Raw genomic sequence first — 19,707 nt, forward strand, 5'->3', positions numbered from 1 at the left:
TCCCAGGCCCATCCATGGCTATGCCCCTGCCCTCCCAGGCCCATCCATGGCTATGCCCCTGCCCTCCCAGGCCCACCCATGGCTATGCCCCTGCCCTCCCAGGCCCACCCATGGCTATGCCCCTGCCCTCCCAGGCCCACCCATGGGCATGCCCCTGCCCTCCCAGGCCCACCCATGGCTATGCCCCTGCCCTCCCAGGCCCACCCATGGCTGTGCCCCTGCCCTCCCAGGCCCAACCATGGCTATGCCTCTGCACTCCCAGGCCCATCCATGGCTATGCCCCTGCCCTCCCAGGCCCACCCATGGGTATGCCCCTGCCCTCCCAGGCCCACCCATGGCTGTGCCTCTGCCCTCCCAGGCCCACCCATGGGTATGCCCCTGCCCTCCCAGGCCCATCCATGGCTGTGCCCCTGCCCAGTCATGTGAAATCCATAGGGCCTAAAGAATTTCTTTACATTTCTTTAAATTGACTGTAACTTTGAAATTGTTGCGTGTTGTGTTTAAATTGTGTGTAAATTATTCTTCAGTATATATATATATATAAAAAAAACAGACTGATGATTTATACATTAACTTCTAAAGATACCAGAGCCCTCAACTAAACTCCCTCCCTCTGATCACTGTGATGTAACTTTAATCTCCTGCTCATGAACAAAGTCCACAGGATTCAGCCCAAGTTCACAGTCTAATTATTTACTGGTCAAAGTCTCTTCACTGTCCAACGGGATGAACTAGGATCCATTCAAAAACAATTTATATGACACTTAGGCTATATTATGTATTCAGTTTATATATGTATATATATATATATATATATATATATATATATATATATATGGATATATATGGATGTTGCCAAAAATATGATTGGTAAATGTTGAATTAATATGGAAATGAATAAAAGTAACTCCACTACATGTAACTGTTAGAAATAAACTTTATAAACTTTGGTTTGGTTGAATTATGAATTAAGCAGAAGGTCTGTGAATTATAATTATTACACAAATATGTTACACAGCATCTATAACTGTATGTCAAGCTTATTAAAGAGTTCATGAATGTGGGGCGGCAGGGTAGCCTAGTGGTTAGAGCGTTGGACTAGTAACCGGAAGGTTGTGAGTTCAAACCCCCGAGCTGACAAGGTACAAATCTGTCGTTCTGCCCCTGAACAGGCAGTTAACCCACTGTTCCCAGGCCGTCATTGAAAATAAGAATTTGTTCTTAACTGACTTGCCTGGTTAAATAAAGGTAAAATAAAAAAAAAAAAAAAAAAAAAAAATGTGGCATAATTGTTTGAGATAATCACCAGTGTCAAATGTGACATAACCCATTATGTTGAACATGATATAAACATTATATCATGACATAACCCATTATGTTGAATATGATATAAACATTATATCATGACATAACCCATTATGTTGAACATGATATAAACATTATATCATGACATAACCCATTATGTTGAGCATGATATAAACATTATATCATGACATAACCCATTATGTTGAGCATGATATAAACATTATATCATGACATCGCCCATTTATAAAGGGTGACATGCTGTGCTGAATGACGTTAAAATGCTCTAAAGTGATGTCATACGCTCTAAAGTGATGTTGTACGCTCTAAATTGATGTCGTACGCTCTAAAGTGATGTCGTACGCTCTAAAGTGATGTCGTACGCTCTAAAGTGATGTCATACGTTCTAAAGTGATGTCATACACTCTAAAGTGATGTCATACTCTCTAAAGTGATGTCATACGCTCTAAAGTGATGTCATACGTTCTAAAGTGATGTCATACGCTCTAAAGTGATGTTGTACGCTCTAAAGTGATGTCATACGCTCTGAAGTGATGTCATGTGTTCTAAAGTGATTTCATACACTCTAAAGTGATGTCATGTTAGTCCCATTACACCTAATCTCGTACCCAGACACTTCTGCCCTAATGTGCTCTTCTGATGGACCAACGCATCAAACATGGCCTTCATTAGTTAGGGTTTGGTTTAAAATGACATTTTAAGAATATAAATTGTGGTAATGGAAAGGGTTTAGCAATAAATATGACTTTGTGACTGTGTTAATACTTTACTGAGTAATAATAAATGTGACTTTGTGACTGTGTTAATATTTTACTGAGTAAGGCCACTCCAATAGAATGCAATGGTCACTCCCTCTAAGGCCATTTCTGAATGTTTGATATCCCAGGCTTATATGTTCTGTTTGTTCAATAGCCTGGACACGACGTTAAACCATGAAAACCTCCAACCTGAAGGAACACTGACCTTGATGAAAACCTCCAACCTGAAGAAACACTGACCTTGACGAAAATACATTTAAATTATATTTCTTCTGGAACCAAGTTACACGGAAGCAACAAAAACAAGCCATGTGCTGGGCCCAGTCAGGTCTGTGACATCACAATATAAACGAGCCACAACCACAGAGTGCTGGGCCCAGTCAGGTCTGTGACATCACAATATCAACGAGCCACAACCACAGAGTGCTGGGCCCAGTCAGGTCTGTGACATCACAATATCAACGAGCCACAACCGCACAGTGCTGGGCCCAGTCATGTCTGTGACATCACAATATCAACGAGCCACAACCGCACAGTGCTGGGCCCAGTCAGGTCTGTGACATCACAATATCAACGAGCCACAACCGCACAGTGCTGGGCCCAGTCAGGTCTGTGACATCACAATATCAACGAGCCACAACCGCACAGTGCTGGGCCCAGTCAGGTCTGTGACATCACAATATCAACGAGCTACAACCGCACAGTGCTGGGCCCAGTCAGGTCTGTGACATCACAATATCAACGAGCCACAACCGATACAGTGCTGGGCCCAGTCAGGTCTGTGACATCACAATATAAATGAGCCACAACCGCACAGTGCTGGGCCCAGTCAGGTCTGTGACATCACAATATCAACGAGCCACAACCGCACAGTGCTGGGCCCAGTCAGGTCTGTGACATCACAATATCAACGAGCCACAACCGCACAGTGCTGGGCCCAGTCAGGTCTGTGACATCACAATATCAACGAGCCACAACCGCACAGTGCTGGGCCCAGTCAGGTCTGTGACATCACAATATCAACGAGCCACAACCGCTTCAGTGCTGGGCCCAGTCAGGTCTGTGACATCACAATATAAACGAGCCACAACCGCACAGTGCTGGGCCCAGTCAGGTCTGTAACATCACAATATCAACGAGCCACAACCGCACAGTGCTGGGCCCAGTCAGGTCTGTGACATCACAATATCAACGAGCCACAACCGCACAGTGCTGGGCCCAGTCAGGTCTGTGACATCACAATATCAACGAGCCACAACCGCACAGTGCTGGGCCCAGTCAGGTCTGTGACATCACAATATAAACGAGCCACAACCGCACAGTGCTGGGCCCAGTCAGGTCTGTGACATCACAATATCAACGAGCCACAACCGCACAGTGCTGGGCCCAGTCAGGTCTGTGACATCACAATATAAATGAGCCACAACCACAGAGTGCTGGGCCCAGTCAGGTCTGTGACATCACAATATAAACGAGCCACAACCGCACAGTGCTGGGCCCAGTCATGTCTGTGACATCACAACATAAACGAGCCACAACCCGCACAGTGCTGGGCCCAGTCAGGTCTGTGACATCACAACATAAACGAGCCACAACCGCACAGTAACCAATGTGTATCATGAGAGAACCTTCATAAATCAACAGAATGTTAATAACCTAGTTATTGACACTTGATGTCGTGTCCTGTAATACCTAGCTTGAAGTGAGACGCTTTAGGTGTTTGCAAACACATCCATAACAACTCTATATCCCATGATGCTGCAGACACCTTTGGTCATTCATAGCAGAAACATAAAGGGTCATGGAAGAACTGGGATATTTTCAGCTTCCAGGTATTATGTACAGATCCTTGTGACATCAGGTTGAAGGCTTTATGAAGTGAACATAATTTAAAGCAGGATCGAATTATGAAATCTACAAACCTGACATTGCACTTTAACATGTTGACTGCCTGTTTAAAACAGTAGCTTATCCCTGTAAATTTGAAGAGAGAGATCAGTCGCTCTATCTCTTCCTATCATCCTGAGTGTTTTAGACAAAGATAGTGAATAGGGTCTAATAAGGTGTTTTCAACCTCTCTCCAACCACTTGGACAGTAAGAAAATGTTTCACCCTGCCTGACATGGTGCGTCTTCTCTGTCTTTATATATCTTCTCTGTCTTCTCTGCCTAGACGGTCAGCGTCCCGGAGTCGCCTCTTCACTGTTGACGTTGAGACTGGTGTTTTGCGGGTACTATTTAATGAAGCTGCCAGTTGAGGACTTGTGAGGCGTCTGTTTCTCAAACTAGACACTAATATACTTGTCCTCTTGCTCAGTTGTGCACCGGGGCCTCCTACTCCTCTTTCTATTCTGGTTATAGACCGTTTGCGCTGCTCTGTGAAGGGAGTAGTATACAGCGTTGTACGGGATCTTCAGTTTCTTGGCAATTTCTTGCATGGAATAGCCTTCATTTCTCAGATCAAGAATAGACTGACGAGTTTCAGAATAAAGTGCTTTGTTTCTGGCCATTTTGAGCCTGTAATCGAACCCACAAATGCTGATGCTCCAGATACTCAACTAGTATAATGAAGACCAGTTTTATTGCTTCTTTAATCAGGACAACAGTTTTCAAATGATCAATTAGCCTTTTAAAATGATAAACTTGGATTAGCTAACACAACGTGCCATTGGAACACAGGAGTGATGGATGCTGATAACGGGCCTCTTTACGCCTATGTAGATATTCCATTTAGAAAATCAGCCGTTTCCAGCTACAACAGTCATTTACAACATGAACAATGTCTACACTGTATTGCTGATCAATTTGATGTTATTTTACAAATGGACAAAAGAAAATGTGCTTTTCATTCAAAAAACAAAGAACATTTCTCAGTGACCCCAAACTTTTGAACGATAGTGTATGTAAATTGTAAAGTATTTGTCTGTAATGTCTTTTCGTTATGTGTCGGACCCCAGGAAGACTGACTAGCTGTCACCGTGGCATCAGCTAATGGGGGACCCCCCCCCCCCCCCCCCCCCCCCCCCCCCCCCCCCCCACAAAAAAATCAACAAATTTAAATAAAATTCAGGAAGTAGACTGAAATTAATTGGAATTGGAAAGTAATGTACTTTCAGAATTGACTGTAATTGAAATGATATTGACCCCAACCCTGAAGGAAATCTAGACTGTGACTCCTTGGAAAACAGAGCATGATACCGACTGAACTATCCTCGGCAAATTAATACAAAAAAGATTTTATTGGCACATACAACGGATAGGTGCAGTGAAATGTGTTGTTTTACAGGGTCAGACATAGTAGTATGATAGGTGTTGTTTTACAGGGTCAGTCATAGTAGTATGATAGGTGTTGTTTTACAGGGTCAGTCATAGTAGTATGATAGGTGTTGTTCTATCTACAGGGTCAGGGGTGGGGGGGGTGGGTGGGGGGGAGGGGGGGTACAGATGCTTCACTGGTGTTGCAAATTGCAAGGTGTTGAAATAAACAGAAGCCCACTGAGAGTCTTTACAACGTGTGTGTGTCCCCCCCCCCTCCCCCCCGAATTGACTCGATTCCAAGGGATAACGGTTTAGGAACTAGAAAATAGTGGGGGGAGGGGGGGGGGGGGGGGGGGTTTGGTCTCCTGTGTCTGCTCACTGCCTCTCTGTATCACTGAGTAACCACTGACCAAACAGACACGTTGGAGTGATCAAGGAAACCATATCAGCTCACCACAAAACACCATAAAAACAGGTATATATATATAAAAAATATAGACAAATATATGTATATATATAAACGTTTTATTAGACAAGTATCAAGGTCATATTTTTTTTTACCATTAGGTTTATTTGATTGGAATGAAAAAGTGAGTGTGTGCTGAATTCTTCCTACAAGTGTTGTGATATAATTCTATGACCTACTGAAGCAACGGTGGTTAATGGTTAACCTTTGTAAATGTGGTGTTGAACAATGGTGTGAATACATTACCGGGAACAAACATGTGACCTGAACAAAAAAAAATAAGTGTGTAATACATGGTTTTATACATTCTGATCAAATTCAAAAACACTTTTCAGGAGTAAACAACGAAAAGGTTTGCTTGAGCGAAATCCTCACAGTCAGAACAGTAATGCAAACCAAAGATAGAAGTGGGAGGGGTTTAAAATGCCTCTTTTGTCAGGTGAGAGGTGTGTGTCTGTCAGGCTGCTTACAGAGTCAAGAGTCCAGACCCGTGCAATTGTATCATATCCACACTGCCAACAAACCCAGCTAGAGCCATGTCGTCCATCACTGTCCCGCCACCTAAATGTCTCCAGAAAACCTTCGTGGCTCCGCGGAGACACATGTTTGGGCCTGGACCGTCCAATGTTCCTCCCCGCATCTTAGCGGCAGGGGCCGAGCCCATCATCGGTCACATGCATCCAGAAATGCTCGAGGTATGTCTACAAAGTTTGGTGATGAGCAATCAATCACAACTAAGGTAACCGTGCAAAAAAAAAAAGTACTTTTATGCAGGATTTTACGCCTAAATGGTTGAATTGGAATATTTTAGATAAGGCTTATAATATTATCCCTGAACCATATTGTCTGTTTGTTTAGCTGCTTATCTCCCCAAGCAAAAGTGTTTTATGAACATTTAAAGATTAGCCAATACTGTATGTCAACCAGCCTTTTGGGGGGGTCCTAAGCAAGATTTGGTTGGGCCCCCCCCCACCTTGAGGGCAAAAAAAATTTGGGGGCAGAATTTAAATTTTATGACACTAGCTAAGTCTCCATCCAATTGGGGACAGATTATCATGCGAAGATTCTAAAATCTGCATAGAAACAATATGCAAATTTTTTCCCATCAGTGATGTGTCCATCACATTGACTTGCGGAGGATAAAAGGATGTTTGTAGTGACGTAGTGCACATAGAAATACATTTTGCGGTTAAAATCGATTTAAAAAAAATACAATTTAAAATGTGTTTCCATTGATGGTTTTGTCACAAAAAAAATAAAAAATAAGTTGTTAAATAGTGATTGTGCCCAGTCTGGTCTCCAGCCAACATCTGGCAGAGACACAGTGGGTAGGTTACCTACATTATGAGATTATTATGGGATGTTAGTTTTATTTGTCAAACGGCAACCAAGGGATCGATCGTCAAGTCACCAGAATAAGACCCTCGATACTTATTGGAAAGGAGCATCAAGCTCCCACTGTTCCTAGGCCAGTTAACCCACTGTTCCTAGACCAGTTAACCCCACTGTTCCTAGGCCAGTTAACCCACTGTTCCTAGGCCGTCATTGTAAATAAGAATGTGTTCTGAACTGACTTGCCTGGTTAAATAAAGGTTCAATTAAAATACTTGGGTGGAATCCTGGTTAGTGTAAAGTACATTTACTGCAATTCCTCACATTCTTGCCGTGACTTATGTCACGTTCATATGATATCGGTGTGAGAATGACTACCAAAATCAAATGGGGGTCCCCTTGAGCACGTGCCTGGTCGGCATGGCGACGATTAGGCCTACGAGCTCTAGACAGCTACCTTCCTTAGCAATCAAAAAACATGTTAGCTGACATGGACTAATTGAGCTACTGACATATGTGGAAAACGTCTGATGATACATGTGTATTCTATCGTTCAACAGTAAGTTGAGAGAGTTAAAAAAATATGTAAATAACAACATTTGGGTCGGCTGGCGGGGCCCTAAACACAGCATGTAGGCGGCTCTGCGTTCAACTGATGTCAAAGTGATGCGTGTTTTAAATCTGTTTTCACTACCCATCGAACCTATTACAGTGTTGAGAGAAACGTACCAAAATCATTAAATCAGATATGGAATCGGATGAAATTTAACATCCCGAGGGGGAAAATTGTCTTAAGAGACACAGTACTGCAGAGTACACAAGTAGACACTGCACACTACACACTAGACATAACACACACAGCACACGTCGTAATACTCAAGTGTCTACCAGACAGACTCTTGATCCCCATAATCATCTCTTTTACTGTGTTTGTTGGTATTCTAGATCATGAGTGACATCAAGAGTGGGATCCAATACGCCTTCCAGACTCAGAACAACATGACAATAGCAGTGAGTGGCACAGGACACACGGCCATGGAGTGTGCCATCTTCAACGCCGTAGAGCCAGGGGAAGGGGTTCTCACCGCGGTCAATGGGATCTGGGGAGAACGGGCAGCGGAGATGGCAGAGAGGATAGGTACTTGATTATTATGGGATACGTTCCATATGGCTCCGTGTTCCCTTTTTTTGACAAGAGCCCTATGGGTCGTTGTCAACAGCAGTGCTTTATGGGTCCTGGTCAACAGCTATGCACTATGGGTCCTGGTCAACAGCTGTGCCCTATGGGTCGTTGTCAACAGTAGTGCATTATGGGTCGTTGTCAACAGCAGTGCATTATGGGTCCTGGTCAACAGCTGTGCACTATGGGTCCTGGTCAACAGCTGTGCATTATGGGTCCTGGTCAACAGCTGTGCACTATGGGTCCTGGTCAACAGCTGTGCCCTATGGGTCCTGGTCAACAGCTGTGCACTATGGGTCCTGGTCAACAGCAGTGCATTATGGGTCCTGGTCAACAGCTGTGCACTATGGGTCCTGGTCAACAGCAGTGCATTATGGGTCCTGGTCAACAGCTGTGCACTATGGGTCCTGGTCAACAGCTGTGCACTATGGGTCCTGGTCAACAGCTGTGCACTATGGGTCCTGGTCAACAGCAGTGCATTATGGGTCCTGGTCAACAGCTGTGCACTATGGGTCCTGGTCAACAGCAGTGCATTATGGGTCCTGGTCAACAGCTGTGCACTATGGGTCCTGGTCAACAGCTGTGCCCTATGGGTCCTGGTCAACAGCTGTGCCCTATGGGTCCTGGTCAACAGCTGTGCCCTATGAGTCCTGGTCAACAGTAGTGCACTATGGGTCCTGGTCAACAGCTGTGCACTATGGGTCCTGGTCAACAGTAGTGCACTATGGGTCCTGGTCAACAGCTGTGCACTATGGGTCCTGGTCAACAGCTGTGCACTATGGGTCCTGGTCAACAGTAGTGCACTATGGGTCCTGGTCAACAGCTGTGCCCTATGGGTCCTGGTCAACAGCTGTGCCCTATGGGTCCTGGTCAACAGCTGTGCCCTATGGGTCCTGGTCAACAGCTGTGCCCTATGGGTCCTGGTCAACAGCTGTGCACTATGGGTCCTGGTCAACAGTAGTGCACTATGGGTCCTGGTCAACAGCTGTGCATTATGGGTCCTGGTCAACAGCAGTGCCCTATGGGTCCTGGTCAACAGCTGTGCACTATGGGTCCTGGTCAACAGCTGTGCCCTATGGGTCCTGGTCAACAGCTGTGCCCTATGGGTCCTGGTCAACAGCTGTGCACTATGGGTCCTGGTCAACAGCTGTGCACTATGGGTCCTGGTCAACAGCTGTGCACTATGGGTCCTGGTCAACAGTAGTGCACTATGGGTCCTGGTCAACAGCTGTGCACTATGGGTCCTGGTCAACAGCTGTGCCCTATGAGTCCTGGTCAACAGCTGTGCCCTATGAGTCCTGGTCAACAGTAGTGCACTATGGGTCCTGGTCAACAGCTGTGCACTATGGGTCCTGGTCAACAGTAGTGCACTATGGGTCCTGGTCAACAGCTGTGCACTATGGGTCCTGGTCAACAGTAGTGCACTATGGGTCCTGGTCAACAGCTGTGCACTATGGGTCCTGGTCAACAGCTGTGCACTATGGGTCCTGGTCAACAGCTGTGCACTATGGGTCCTGGTCAACAGTAGTGCACTATGGGTCCTGGTCAACAGTAGTGCACTATGGGTCCTGGTCAACAGTAGTGCACTATGGGTCCTGGTCAACAGTAGTGCACTATGGGTCCTGGTCAACAGCTGTGCACTATGGGTCCTGGTCAACAGTAGTGCACTATGGGTCCTGGTCAACAGTAGTGCACTATGGGTCCTGGTCAACAGCTGTGCACTATGGGTCCTGGTCAACAGTAGTGCACTATGGGTCCTGGTCAACAGCTGTGCACTATGGGTCCTGGTCAACAGCTGTGCACTATGGGTCCTGGTCAACAGCTGTGCACTATGGGTCCTGGTCAACAGCTGTGCACTATGGGTCCTGGTCAACAGTAGTGCACTATGGGTCCTGGTCAACAGTAGTGCACTATGGGTCCTGGTCAACAGTAGTGCACTATGGGTCCTGGTCAACAGCTGTGCACTATGGGTCCTGGTCAACAGCTGTGCACTATGGGTCCTGGTCAACAGCTGTGCACTATGGGTCCTGGTCAACAGCTGTGCACTATGGGTCCTGGTCAACAGTAGTGCACTATGGGTCCTGGTCAACAGTAGTGCACTATGGGTCCTGGTCAACAGCTGTGCCCTATGGGTCCTGGTCAACAGCTGTGCACTATGGGTCCTGGTCAACAGCTGTGCCCTATGGGTCCTGGTCAACAGCTGTGCCCTATGGGTCCTGGTCAACAGCAGTGCACTATGGGTCCTGGTCAACAGCTGTGCCCTATGGGTCCTGGTCAACAGCAGTGCACTATGGGTCCTGGTCAACAGCTGTGCCCTATGGGTCCTGGTCAACAGCAGTGCACTATGGGTCCTGGTCAACAGCTGTGCCCTATGGGTCGTTGTCAACAGCAGTGCATTATGGGTCCTGGTCAACAGCTGTGCACTATGGGTCCTGGTCAACAGTAGTGCACTATGTAGTGGATAGGGTGTCATTGGGTAAACATGACCTTTGCCTGTTAAAGTTTTGCTTCGTGTCCCTCTCCTTGCCCCAACCTGGGCTCGAACCAGGGACCCTCTGAACACATCAACAACTGCCTTCCCACAAAGCATTGTTACCTATCGCTCCACAAAAGCCACAGCCTTAGCAGAGCAAGGGTAACAACTAGTTCAAGGTCTCAGAGCGAGTGAAGTCACCAACTGAAACGCTACTAGCGTGCACCGCTAACTAGCTAGCAGTTTCACCCTATTTACATGCCTGTGAGCACACCTGGTTATTAAGACCTTGTTTCAAATACCGTAGCTTTGCCCACTGAGGAAGTTCCCTTTGAATTGATACATTTGTGATTTAACATAATACATTTCCCATCAACCCAACAGGTGCCAGAGTTAATTCCATCGTGACAACTGCAGGGGGGTATTTCACCAGTGAAGAGATTGATCGGGTAATGACACACATCTCATTTGATTGGCTCATACCCTAACCTTCATCTACAGGTAACTCCTACCCTAACCTTCATCTACAGGTAACTCCTACCCTAACCTTCATCTATAGGTATAGATACTCCTACCCTAACCATCTATAAGTATAGATACTCCTACCCTAACCTTCATCTACAGGTATAGATACTCCTACCCTAACCTTCATCTACAGGTATAGATACTCCTGCCCTAATCTTCATCTACAGGTATAGATAATCCTGCCCTAACCTTCATCTACAGGTAACTCCTGCCCTAACCTTCATCTACAAGTATAGATACTCCTAACCTTCATCTATAAGTATAGATACTCCTAACCTTCATCTATAAGTATAGATATCCAACCATAACCTTCATCTACAGGTATAGATACTCCAACCCTAACCTTCATCTATAAGTATAGATACTCCTAACCTTCATCTATAAGTATAGATACTCCTAACCTTCATCTACAAGTACACCCTATTCCCTATATAGTGCACTACTTTAGACCAGGGCCCTATTCCCTATATTGTGCACTACTTTAGACCAGAGCCCCTATTCCCTATATAGTGCACTACTTTAGACCAGGGCCCTATTCCCTATTTAGTGCACTACTTTAGACCAGGGCCCTATTCCCTATATAGTGCACTACTTTAGACCAGGGCCCTATTCCCTATTTAGTGCACTACTTTAGATAGGAACCTATTCCTTATATAGTGCACTACTTTAGACTAGAGCCCGATTCCCTATGTAGTGTATCACTTTAGACCAGGGCCCATTTCATTCTGTGCATCGAGACTGGTATTTCTGATCTGTCACGGTTTCTCCCCAGGCCCTGGCCAAACACAAGCCTGTGCTGTTCTTCCTAACCCACGGAGAATCCTCCACAGGAGTAGTCCATCCACTAGATGGCATTGGAGACATATGTCACAAGTAAAGAGCCCCTTACTCCACCTCTTCAGCTTCCATGTCAATATAAATGCTTATAAAAACCCAACAGATAATATATACGGTACCAGTGAATGATTTGTTATAAAGTAGTGCCCTCTCCTTTCTTTCTGCAAGGCACAACTGTCTGTTTCTCGTTGACTGTGTGGCTTCAATGGGAGGTGCCCCACTTCACATGGACAAACAAGGTATGAAGGCAGGTGCCCCACTTTACATGGACAAATAAGGCATGGTGTTGTAGTGACCCTGTAGAAAATAGCACAAGGACCCTGCAGGAATAACAGAGTTCATGTTGAGAGGGATGGGCAAAGATCACATCGGTGTTACAGAGACACCTGTTTATCAGGTTTATCAAGACCACCTAGTTAAAGACCCTGGGGGAAAACTAGTTAAAGACCCTGAGGGAAAACTAGTTAAAGACCCTGAGGGAAAACTGGTTAAAGACCCTGAGGGAAAACTAGTTAAAGACCCTGAGGGGGAAAACTAGTTAAAGACCCTGGGGGAAAACTAGTTAAAGACCCTGAGGGGGGAAACTAGTTAAAGACCCTGGGGGAAAACTGGTTAAAGACCCTGGGGGGGAAGCTAGTTAAAGACCCTGAGAGGGAAGCTAGTTAAAGACCCTGAGGGAAAGCTAGTTAAAGACCCTGAGGGTGAAAGCTTGCCTGTGTTGATGCTTATTATGAAGCTACGTTGGACCATTGACATGCACCATAACCCTGCCTACATCTTTGCTACGTATTATTTACCCATGTGATAATAGCATTACTACTAGTTTAATTCATTGTACTGCCATCAGAGCTAACAGATTTTCAGGTTGAAACTTAACAAGTCAAGTTCATTATGTTTCCTTGTGTTTTCTTCAGGTATCGACATCCTGTACTCTGGCTCACAGAAGGTTCTAAATGCTCCACCTGGGACCGCTCCCATTTCCTTCAGTGAAAGAGCTTGGTGAGGAAGGTGTTCTAGACCGTAGCTTTAGAAATGTAGGAGAAAAAAAATACATGTTGGAAGCACTTTTTAAATGGTACAAAAAAATGACCTGATATTTACGAAGCAATTAAACAATAACAACCTATCAAATGTATTTTCTTACTATGAGCACTTATTTTCTGCTCCTATCCAGTCAGAAAGTATTCAATCGGAAAACAAAGCCAGTGTCGTTCTTCCTGGACATGACCTGGCTGGCAAACTACTGGGGTTGTGACGGCAAACCTGCTAGAATGTGAGACTCCCATAATGCATTACATCAGAGTCTTGTATCACCAACACATCGTTTAACACCACATTCTATGACATCATCTAACACCACATTCTATGACATCATCTAACACCACATTCTATGACATCATCTAACACCACATTCTATGACAGCATCTAAACACCACATTCTATGACATCATCTAAACACCACATTCTATGACATCATCTAACACCACATTCTATGACATCATCTAACACCACATTCTATGACATCATCTAACACCACATTCTATGACAGCATCTAAACACCACATTCTATGACATCATCTAACACCACATTCTATGACATCATCTAACACCACATTCTATGACATCATCTACCTTAACAAAAACACAGTTTAACAGTTTGATATACCTGGACAAAAAAAACACAGTTTAACATGATGTTCCTGTGAATGTCAAGGGAATCGCAGCTCAGAGTGTAAGTAAAGCAGAATGTATAATTTAGTGACAGTACTGAGTCTGACCTGTTGTTCCTCTGAACAGATACCACCACACTGCGCCTGTGTCTGCCTTCTACTCTCTCCGGGAGAGTCTGGCTATCCTCGCTGAACAGGTGACTTTAGTCTGGTTCCTAAATCATGATGCCATTCACACTCTTAGATAGAGTTACATCTTATAGATTCATAAGATAATGCACAGGGATTTAATGATATCCTAGCACTCTGATATATGTTTTAAATCATTCTCTCTCTCTCGCTCTCTCTGAGATATAAGATCATTGAAAATGTAAACGGGAATATGTTATAGTAGTTGTGTTAGTGATGATGTGATGTTAGTGTGTCTCTACTCTCTCCCAGGGTCTGGAGAACTCCTGGCAAAGACACAAGGAAGTAGCAGAATACTTCCATGAAGGCCTGGAGAACATGGGCCTCAAACTGTTTGTGAAAGACAAGGTCAGTATCAAAGACCTTAAAGAGATTTACTGTAAACTATTTACAGTAGTCTATTTAAAGTACAAATGAAGAACAAAAACATTCAATAATTTAACTACACATACAGTATAACCTTATTCTGTGATGTAACAGAAGTATGTTAAATATATTGCAGACTGCCATATATTTTACTGTAAAACAAAACACTCAGACCCCTTAAAACACCCATTGATGGTTCCATTCGCCAGAACGCCAGGTTGCCCACGGTCACCACTATAGTAGCACCCCCTGGATATGACTGGAAGGAGATCACCAGCTACATCATGAAGAATCACAACCTAGAGATCTCTGGAGGACTGGGACCATCCGTTGGCCAGGTGAGTTGCTTCAGGGGCAAAAAAAAAAAGGTTGAGAACCAATGAGTTAGAGGACTGAGGCCGTCTCAAGCCAGGACACAGAATGGACTACTGCTGCTTCTTAGTTCTGGATGAGTTACCAGTCATAGTAGGGAGCAGGGGGGTACCTTGGTGAACCATTATATGCATTGCTTTGACCATGGGTTTAAGTAGCTACGATCGTGATCATCAGCCCTCTTGTTTCTAATCATAACAACCATTGTCTACTGCTGCGATAACAGGTTGGTTGTGTGGGCTCGACCACGCCTTCTCCTGCGTGCAATCGGCTCTCTGACCCGTCCCGTCTCTCTCCCCAGGTGCTGCGTGTGGGACTGATGGGGGGTAACAGCAGCAAGGCCAGTGTCGACATGGTGCTGGAGGCCCTGAGAGATGCTCTCAGATACTGTCACAAAAGCAAAGTATAACATGGCTCAAACGCTTCCATAATAGCAAGGTCAAAGTCTGGATCAACATTGTAAACATTGTCTCATTGTCTCTGGCAAGGTCAAACATGGCTAAAACGCTGCCATGAGAACAAAATTATAACATGGCTGTCTGGAAGTCAGTTTAAAGTCAGCTTTGATATCAGGGAAGAACGGTGAAATGGCATGGAAACTTCTAATATGTTGAATGATAAAATTGTTTGTTACCTCTGATTCAAGTGTTCTGTAAACTTCAAATCAAATACATGTTATGTGATTGTGTGTTTTCCTTTCATTTGAATAAAAAACAAAGCAATGTTCTCAATGCTTTCAATGTTTGAATACATTTTTGTCGCTCTCCTGTCGACAGTAGATTACGCCCTCTATTTACACAAGTGCTACTTACATTTGATCTTGAAGAAGAACTATCTGGCAGGAGCCCCTGGGGAGAGTTCTATTTTTCTTTGTGAAGGGCAGGGCGCCCTGGAATGGGTTCGCCCCGAGAGGGGGGCCCCAAGCCCTGTAAAGCATTGCAGTTCCGGCAGTGTCCGGTAAGCTCTCGCTGGCCCTTGAAAATCCAGGGGGTGAGGGTGTAAATCCTTCTCGCGGATCTCCCCATTCCCGTTCACACTGGGTACTCCATTCTGTTTATTTTTTTGTTTATCTGTCGGCCCCAGCCGCGAACTCAGGCTCTGCGTGTAGTTAACCGACCCTCTCTGCCCATTCATTGCCATTTTACCTGTTGTTGTTGTTTTGGCTGATTAGCTGTTGTTGTCTTACCCGTTGTTGTCTTAGCTAGCTCTCCCAATCAACACGTGATTATTTTATGCCTCGGTGTGTGTCTCTCTCAAATGTCAATATGCCTAGTATACTGTTGTTCAGGTTAGTTATCATTGTTTTAGTTCACAATGGAGCCCCTAGTTCCACTCTTCATACCTCTGATACCTCCTTTGTCTACCTGGTTAAATAAAGGTGAAATAAAACTCTCAACTGTTTACTTCCTGTTTTGCCCATATCTCAGAAGTCCTTTCTACATCACTACCACATCTGCACACAGATACACTGAACAAAAATATAAACGCAACATGTAAAGTGTTTCATGAGCTGAAATAAAAGATCCCAAAAATGTTCCATATGCACAAAAAAAATCTTATTTCTCTAAAAATGTGGGCACAAATTTGTTTACATCCCTGTTAATGAGAATTTCTCCTTTACCAAGATAATCCATCCACATGACAGGTGTGGCATATCAAGAAGCTGATTAGACAGAACGGTGTCGTTCTTGTATGAGCAGGCATAAGCTAAGGACAACGAACACAATTGCATTTTATCGATGGCAATTTGAAATACACAGAGATACCGTGATGAGATCCTGAGGCCCATTGTCCTGCCATTCATCCACCACCATCACCTCATATTTCAGCGTGATATTACACGGCCTCATGTCGCAAGGATCTGTACACACTTCCTGGAAGCTGAACATGTTATTCCATGTCCTGCATATTCAACTGACATGTCAACCATGTTTGGGATGCTCTGGATCGGCGTGTACGACAGCGTGTTCAACATCCCGCCAATATCCAGCAACTTCACACAGCCGTTGAAGAGGAGTGGGACAACATTCCACAGGCCACAATCAACAGCCTGATCAACTCTATGTGAAGGAGATGTGTTGCTGTATGAGGCAAAATGGTGGTCACTCCAGATACTGACTGGTTTTCTGATCCAGGCCCCTACTTTGTTTTTAAGGTATCTGTGACCAACCAATGCATATCTGTATACCCATTTATGTGAAATCTATAAATTAGGACCTAATGAATTGATTTAAAAATTGACTATTTTCCTTATATGAACTGTAACTCAGTAAAATCTTTGAAATTGTTACATGTTTTTATATTTGAAGAGAGTATATTTCACCAGATGTATAAATGAGAAGCATCCGGTTGGCGTTTCACACTCATGACCAAATATGGTAATTTCCGGTGGGAAAAGATGGCCGACATTCCAACATTTTAGCCGACATTCTGCAATTTCTCATCGATACAGTTTTCTGTTTCCTATCGAAAATCTGTAGCAAACAGAGTGGAATGCGTTTTGTAGACTTTCTAAGGAGTGCAAGTGAGAATTTAGTTATAGCACACGCCCACTTCACAGAGTAGGTGTTCCCAAATGAAAATATGCAAATAAATACTAGAACGCGCCAATGGGATCTCACTACCTCAGTTAGTTATAAAAAAAAAAACATTGCTGCTTGTCTCGTGTAGCCACACCTCCAAATTCCACAGACCCTGGCGCAAGGCCGACCAAAATCGAGTGTTTGTGCTGTTCTGATGGGACTTGACAATGCCAACACTTGAAGAACTTAAATTTGTCTGCCCGAAGACACTGATGTCAGTCACAGCAGATCATGGAGATTTCCTTATCAACCCAGGAGTCATTGAAAACGCTTTTCCATCAACTGGCAAAAAGGAGCCAGAGGGACCAAACCGGCAGCTGTCCAGTAAACATTTGAAATTGAAGTTATCAATAATGTATACATATCAATTTGAATGTATTATGTTTCCTATAATGACCCCATATTGATATTTTCCCCTGTTCCATAGTCACTATTGAAAAGTTAACGGATGAGTAATGCAATCCTGCGTCGACACCGTCCTTCACCTTCAGAAGATTCAAGGAGTCCGAGGATTTGCAAAAATGCATAAAGATTGAACACGCACATATGGAATCATGTAGTAACCAAAAAAAAGTGTTTATACAAGTAAAATTTATATTTGAGATTCTTCAATGTAGCTAGCTACCCTTTGCCTTGATGACTGTTTTTGCACACCTTTTGGTGTCTTTTGTTAATTTAATAGTTTTGATGTCTTCACTAATATTCTACAATGGTGAAAATAGTAAAAATAAAGGAAAAACCCCTTGAATGAGTAGGTGTTCTAAAACTTTGGACTGGTAGTGTGTCATGACATCACCAGTGTAAAGGGTTAACAAAAGGACCATCTCAATAGGTCATGACATCACCAGTGTAAAGGGTTAACAAAAGGAACATCTCGATAGGTCATGACATCACCAGTGGGCCTTTTCCCTTTAGTTTTTTGTAATGTTCCTCAAGCAAAGGGGAGAGAGGGGGGGTTGATGACATCACAAGGTCCCATCAGACCAACTCCTTGAATACTCTTCTCCTTCAAGTTTGCAGTTTAAAACATTTTTGAACCCTTTAGTGTGTGTACTTTACTGTAGTTATACTCAGTTTATCAGTTTATTTTTTTATTTTTTATTTTTTTTAATACTGGAGTACATCTTTAACCCAATGAGATAGATCCAGCGCTAAGGTAAAGAGTCCAGTAACAACCAGCTGTTACAGTAGGTCTACCGGGTTTCAGTCTGGGCTGGTGTATGATGCCTGACGTGGGGCTGCCGAAGCCAGACGTTCCTTCAGATCAACCCCTCCGAGGAGGAGGAGGAGGAGGAGGCCAGCGGAGCCAGTTTGATATGACATGAGACCAGCGTTCCTTCAGATCAACCCCTACGAGGAGGAGGAGGAGGCCAGCGGAGCCAGTTTGATATGACATGAGACCAGCGTCTTCCAGAAAGCCGTAGAGCAGAATGTTTGAGCAGCTGAGGAAGGACCCCTCTGTCACAACTGGCAGATACAGTGGCTCGGGGGAGATTTGGGTTGTGTTCAATAGGTACAAAGGGGATAAAAACCCTCAAACTGAGCGAAACGGGGAGGTGTCCAATAAGAAGCCCTCATGTTTTGCTACAGTGTGTACTAATGAACACAGCCCTTGGTTTCCATCCACCATTCTTAAATCAACAAAAGTAAAGGCTGAATTAAGTCCTCCTGTGGATCAGTTGATATCGATTAGTCATATTCTTGTCTTTCTTCTCCTAGGCGATTGATGCGGCCAAGGATATTGAAGATGTGCGCACAGACATTAACAACCACAGTGTAAACGCCATTAATGCATCAGAGAATGAGCCTATCGGGAGAGCTGTGGAAGTGAGCTACCTGGGTAGTGTTCATTATGGCACACTGTAGCAAAATGTTTGCAACAGAAAAATAAAGTGTTTCGTATTGGACAAGTGTTTCTTATTGGACAAGTCCAGGTAATCCCTCCTTGTTGGGGCCCCACAAGGGTGCGTTCTGAGCCCTCTCTTGTACTCCCTGTTCACCCATGACTGCGTGGCCATGCACGCCTCCAACGCAATCATCAAGTTTGCGGACGACACTACAGGGAGGAGGTGAGGGCCCTCGGAGTGTGGTATCAGGAAGATAACCTCACACTCAACCTCACACTCAATGTCAACAAAACAAAGGAGATGATCGTGGACTTCAGGAAACAGCATAGGGAGCACCCCCCTATTCACATCGACGGGACAGTAGTGGAGAGGGTAGCAAGTTTTAAGTTCCTCGGCATACACATCACAGACAAACTGAATTGGTCCACCCACACAGACAGCATCGTGAAGAAGGTGCAGCAGTGCCTCTTCAACCTCAGGAGGCTGAAGAAATTTGTCTTGTCACCAAAAACACTCAAACTTCTACAGAT

General features: G+C 44.4%; 1 protein-coding gene across 2 annotated transcripts; it reads left to right on the forward strand.

The window, feature by feature from the left end:
* The first annotated feature begins 5,726 nt into the window (after positions 1-5,726).
* Positions 5,727-15,474, forward strand: agxta (alanine--glyoxylate aminotransferase a). Of its 2 annotated transcripts, none has more exons than XM_036983882.2 (12): positions 5,727-5,813; positions 6,244-6,499; positions 8,082-8,274; positions 11,174-11,238; positions 12,087-12,187; positions 12,320-12,390; positions 13,066-13,150; positions 13,326-13,424; positions 13,949-14,018; positions 14,263-14,358; positions 14,586-14,714; positions 15,050-15,474. In XM_036983882.2, exons 2-12 carry the CDS (start codon positions 6,341-6,343, stop codon positions 15,155-15,157), a joined length of 1,176 nt encoding a protein of 391 aa, XP_036839777.2. In that variant the 5' UTR covers positions 5,727-5,813; positions 6,244-6,340; the 3' UTR covers positions 15,158-15,474. The 2 variants fall into 2 exon arrangements, with proteins under 2 accessions (XP_036839777.2, XP_090089658.1); XM_090233532.1 differs by having other exon boundaries at positions 6,266-6,499.
* Positions 15,475-19,707: the final 4,233 nt, after the last annotated feature.

This window comes from Oncorhynchus mykiss, chromosome 1 (assembly GCF_057628025.1).
Source record: "Oncorhynchus mykiss isolate SJ-2025 chromosome 1, ASM5762802v1, whole genome shotgun sequence".
In the NCBI taxonomy this organism is placed as follows: Eukaryota; Metazoa; Chordata; class Actinopteri; order Salmoniformes; family Salmonidae; genus Oncorhynchus; species Oncorhynchus mykiss.

Excerpts from the sequence above, each read along its gene's own strand:
- agxta (XM_036983882.2), top strand. The coding sequence starts at position 6,341 with ATGTCGTCCATCACTGTCCCGCCACCTAAATGTCTCCAGAAAACCTTC. Across the intron at positions 11,239-12,086 it reads CCAGTGAAGAGATTGATCGG|GCCCTGGCCAAACACAAGCC; the intron begins GTAATGACACAC and ends GTTTCTCCCCAG. Across the intron at positions 12,391-13,065 it reads ACTTCACATGGACAAACAAG|GTATCGACATCCTGTACTCT; the intron begins GTATGAAGGCAG and ends TGTTTTCTTCAG.